Source organism: Phalangium opilio, unplaced genomic scaffold, assembly GCF_054372755.1.
Source record: "Phalangium opilio isolate 3A_F unplaced genomic scaffold, DU_Popi_V2 ptg000013l_1, whole genome shotgun sequence".
Lineage (NCBI taxonomy): Eukaryota > Metazoa > Arthropoda > Arachnida > Opiliones > Phalangiidae > Phalangium > Phalangium opilio.
Genome location: NW_028324148.1, coordinates 12,234,625 through 12,239,331, shown reverse-complemented (window position 1 = coordinate 12,239,331; position 4,707 = coordinate 12,234,625). Strand labels below are relative to the sequence as shown.

Here is a 4,707-nt window from a genome sequence, read left to right as displayed (position 1 = left end):
GAGCTCGAATCATCCTGGGGGAGAGGTTCTAGTGGGCCTGTTTTACCCTAAGAGTCAGATTCTAATCCAATCAGAAAAATAAGATATTTATTTTCGTCGCTCAAGGACAGATGGTACTACAGTCAACTTTGTATGGTCACGTGACCTTAGATGGAGACGAGACCAATACAACTTGTTTAAGTTGTTTATTTGTTGGTTGGGTCTATTCGTAACTACCTCTACCTCCCTTGCCTGAAGGAGAAATACTTAAACATTAGTGAATAATAAAATCGTATTTAAGTGCTTCAGATTTATTCAATGGAATTTGTGGTATTTACAAGAACTTCCGCGTATAGTCATGTAAATTTTTATGACTGGGAAAGTAAACGGAAAGATCAGTAATTTAAATAATAATTTGTCCTCCGATGATACCAGCGTGAGCCAATGGGATACCGGCAGCACCAATTGGTACAATACCACGGTGAGCGATGTTGTTGATTTGGGCTTGAGCGGCAGCTACACGTCCCAAGTAGGCGTCACGGTTTCCTTGAGCGATGCCGATGGCTCCATTCAAGTCGGTGACGGTGATTCCGTTAGGCCCAGCGACGGCAACGCGACTGGCGATGTTAGCGGCTTGGGCTTGAGCGGCGGCAACGCGACCTAAGTAAGCGTCACGTTGACCTTGAGCGATACCGATGGCGCCAGTCAAATCGGTGGTGCCGACAGCAATTGGGGCGCCAGCGTAACTGATAACAGTAGCGCTAGTGTAAGCGGCCAAGCCGAGGAAAGCGATTACGACCTGAAAATACACAAATAATAATAAATTAGAATAGTCCAAGATAATCGGGTAGGTATCGATTTGAAAGATATCGTACAACGATGATCGGAATTGAAATTATGTAACCGTTGATCGGGGTGTGAAAATTGATTGAGGGAAGGAAATATTGTATAGTTTGATATGGGGTAAAATGTGTAGTTTTGATCGGATTATTATTAAAAAAAGATAGTGTTAATATGGTTCCAAAATTATATAGCTTTCGTAATTCTGTTATAAACTGTCAGTTCAAATGATGTTAAAGGGTTGAATTTATTTTAATGAAATGTTGAAACAATTATCTGTTAGCGTTCTTATTTTGATTAGGCTTAACATCATCCTAATATATCTATTTTAACTTTTATTAAAGTATAAACTACGCCTTTTAAATCTTAAATTTCTATGAACGTGTCTCCTTGATATTATTATTGGGCGTTTCCACTCTCTCATTTTGATGTAAAAACTTTTCAAGGGCACAAAGCCCAAGGCGTTTGAAACAAATTACGGTGTTTTAGCACCTGGCCATGGATTCCAAAACCATTTTAAATTCGATAGTCCTTGAGAGAAAGCGGATTTTACCGCTTTTATCTACCTCTAGTTATTTTAAATAATTCAAAAAACTTGTTTTATAGTTGAAATCAATCATAATTTTTATCCGAGATTGTTTTAATTACAGTCTTTGCAATTTGCAGAGAGATATTGGTTTTAGGACTAATGTAAAAATTCAATGCATATACATCTATTATTTCTAACTGTACCGCTGAATTACGTAATAAATAGTTCTGAACTCGCCCTGTATGTCAAATAGTTTTATTCATATTATATGGCCGATGTCGATAACGGTTTTGCCGATATCGAATTTTTACTGGAAACGATACCAATTTTAACCGATTGTTTAAAGTCGGTAAGGTAACCGATTATTTAATCGACCGATTTTACCGAATATAAACCGATGTTTATAGATTATTAATCAAATAAAAATCAGTAAATTAAGCTCGAACCGATTAATCTGGTAAATTAAGCTTGAACCGATTAATCTGGTAAATTAAGATCGAACCGATTAATCTGGTAAATTAAGATCGAACCGATTAATCTGGTAAATTAAGCTTGAACCGATTAATCTGGTAAATTAAGCTTGAACCGATTAATCTGGTAAATTAAGATCGAACCGATTAATCTGGTAAATTAAGCTCGAACCGATTAATCTGGTAAATTAAGCTCGAACCGATACATCGGTTAAAGTGGCATATCGGTCACCGATACCGATATCATAGCGGTTTGAGCCCTTCACTAATATTTTACATTCTGAAAACATAGAGCCTTTTCAATATTTTTCCACCCAAACAAAAAATGTGTGGTAAAAAAAGGCAATCAAGCTACACTTGGAAAATATTTTGGTCGTGGGATGGTTAACTGAATTTCCGGGATATGCCTTCAATGGAGCTACCTATCCTTATTTACACTAAAATGACGTTCATGTTCTAAACTATCATTTGTTACTGAAAATATTCACAAACCCACACCCCCAGTAACCATTAGAAACACTTACTCAAATCCCCGTTACCACGTCGTTACGTAATTTGTAAATAGTCATTTGGTCGAAGTTTTATCAAAATAAGGTTGCAACACAAATTAAAAATTTATATTTTCCAAATTATAAGTAATTTTGCAGTTTCTGAGGTCTATCTTGAACTGTCAGATATTTCGAAGCTATGCAGAAAGAACATTACTAAATTCTGCTACAGAAAGTCGAAGACATCGGTTACGGGTTACGCTAAAAACATTTTGCCCTGTCTAATGCAGAACTGGGTAAATTTAACCTTAGAGAGATGGAAAAACTTCATAGTAAAGAAAAACCTAATTGGAGCCAATAATAAACAATTTAACTATGAAATTAACTGCTAACAGGGTTCCGTGGTTCTCAAATCACAAATGCCGAATGTAGCTGTATTAAATAGCCGTTATTCTTAACAGTTACTCTCACATGCTTTTTTTAGTAAAAGTTAGAAAGTAAAAAGAAAATATATCTTACCAAGGAGTTCATGACGACGAGTGTTGTTGAGCTGAAGATATATCGCTTCAAAAACAAGAATACGAATGTTTTCGGTTATCCGAGAGAGGTCCTTTTTATACCGACGATCTTCAGTCAAGATCTCCAAATATTTTAATCAGGGTGGGGTGGTGAAACCCAGCCCTTTAACGGAATGTTGAACGATCGCAACCTTGATAATCATAAAAGCCCAATCTAATCTTTCCATATTTTCATTCATACAAGTTTGCTAATGACGTACTTTAGAAATTAAATTTCATTTTAAAAGGTCTTTGTTTCCAAATGTCAATTAGTTTTACAAGCGAGTAATAAAGACAAATTATTTATGATAGCGATAGCGATAGTAACGTAATAACAATAAGTATTCTAATAAACTTCTAAATTAAAATTATTTTTGGTAGTTTATATTTAAAGGACAAGTCTCATTTCAGCCGTAAAATTTTAAACATGCCAAAAGTTACTGGCAACCACAGAGGCTGAAGCCAATATAATGTGGTTTCACATTCTACGTCACAGGAAACTAAAGATGTGAAATTACCTTAATTTTTAATAATGGTAATTTACCATTTAACCAAATTAACGTTAAATTATACCAGAAGGGGATAATAGAAGAAGGATGACACTCTATATCCTCTTAATGCTTTAGTTATGTAACGTCATTCTTCCCAAGCTCACCCTTTTAGTTTGCTTTCCCGTAAGGTGAATTCTATAGTTGTTTGGTACTAAATCCCCAACAATCATCCCACAAACCTCGTCTTGACGTGGGACAAAAATGCACAAGCGCGTCTTGCCAAATATTTAAATGCTAATAGAGTAATGATGAGGGAACTATTTATCGTGTATGTGATTCGGTTTAGTAACCTTGCTCCAAATGATCCGATGTTGGGAAGAGTGACGTTACACTTACCCCGCCTTGTGCTTGTACACTTCTCTCGAAGAGAAGTATTATATACTTCTGATTATACGTAACTAGCAAAACAACCGAACTAAATACAGGGTGTTTCTGGAAAGTCTGGCACAAATTAACAGGCATGTTCCTTGGGTCAAAAGGAGTCCGAAAGGTCCTATGAAGTTTTGGGGTAAAGCGCTCCGTTGCGACGTTATGGGCTCTCAAAGGTAGGCCGAAAAACAAGGAGATTTTGCTGAATTATAGCACTAGTATTGTGGTTTTGACCCAATTGTTTTCGATTATTGAGCATAAGGCAATGATCGAAATAAATTCAAACCTAGTGGAAGACCGTGAACGTGTTAAACGGCCAAAAGCGTTAATCCCTTTGTTTTTATTAATGATTGTAATTAAAGGTAAGGAAAGTAGCTCAGATATCGGTTACTTGTTTGTTCAGATGTACTGGTAACTGACCAGTCTTTTATTCTTTATTTGAATTAGACACATTACTTTTACAATAATTCGAATGATCCCCATTACTTTTACAATATTAATTCGAATGAACCCCTTAACTTTTACAATAATTCGAATGAACCCCATTACTTTTACAATATTAATTCGAATGAACCCCTTAACCTTTACAATAATTCGAATGAACCCCTTATCTACATAATAAAAAGCCAGTCGTCGTCGTCGTCGTTCGTCGTCGTCGTCTCATCGCGCCTTTCAGAACGCGTTTTCACACCTTCTTTTCACAGCGTTAGGATCGCGTGACAGTTTCGAAAATTATTCTCCGGAAAGAATGCCTTTCCGTCTCAATCGCGCATTTCGATTTACACCCGTACCTCAATTAACCTTTTAATTAACATTAAATGAAAACCCTTTACAGACGCGTTTTTTCACGTTTTTCCTTTCTGAACGCGTTTTAACACCTTCTTTTCACAGCGTTACGATCGAGGGACGGTTTCGAACATTTTC

General features: G+C 36.3%; 1 protein-coding gene across 1 annotated transcript; it reads right to left on the bottom strand.

Moving 5' to 3' along the window:
* Positions 1 to 274: 274 nt before the first annotated feature.
* Positions 275 to 2,981, bottom strand: LOC149709178 (uncharacterized). The gene is made up of 2 exons (XM_089864569.1): positions 2,826 to 2,981; positions 275 to 778 (listed from the first exon to the last, which is right to left on the bottom strand). Exons 1-2 carry the CDS (start codon positions 2,835 to 2,837, stop codon positions 383 to 385), a joined length of 408 nt encoding a protein of 135 aa, XP_089720695.1. The 5' UTR covers positions 2,838 to 2,981; the 3' UTR covers positions 275 to 382.
* Between the last annotated feature and the right edge of the window lie 1,726 nt (positions 2,982 to 4,707).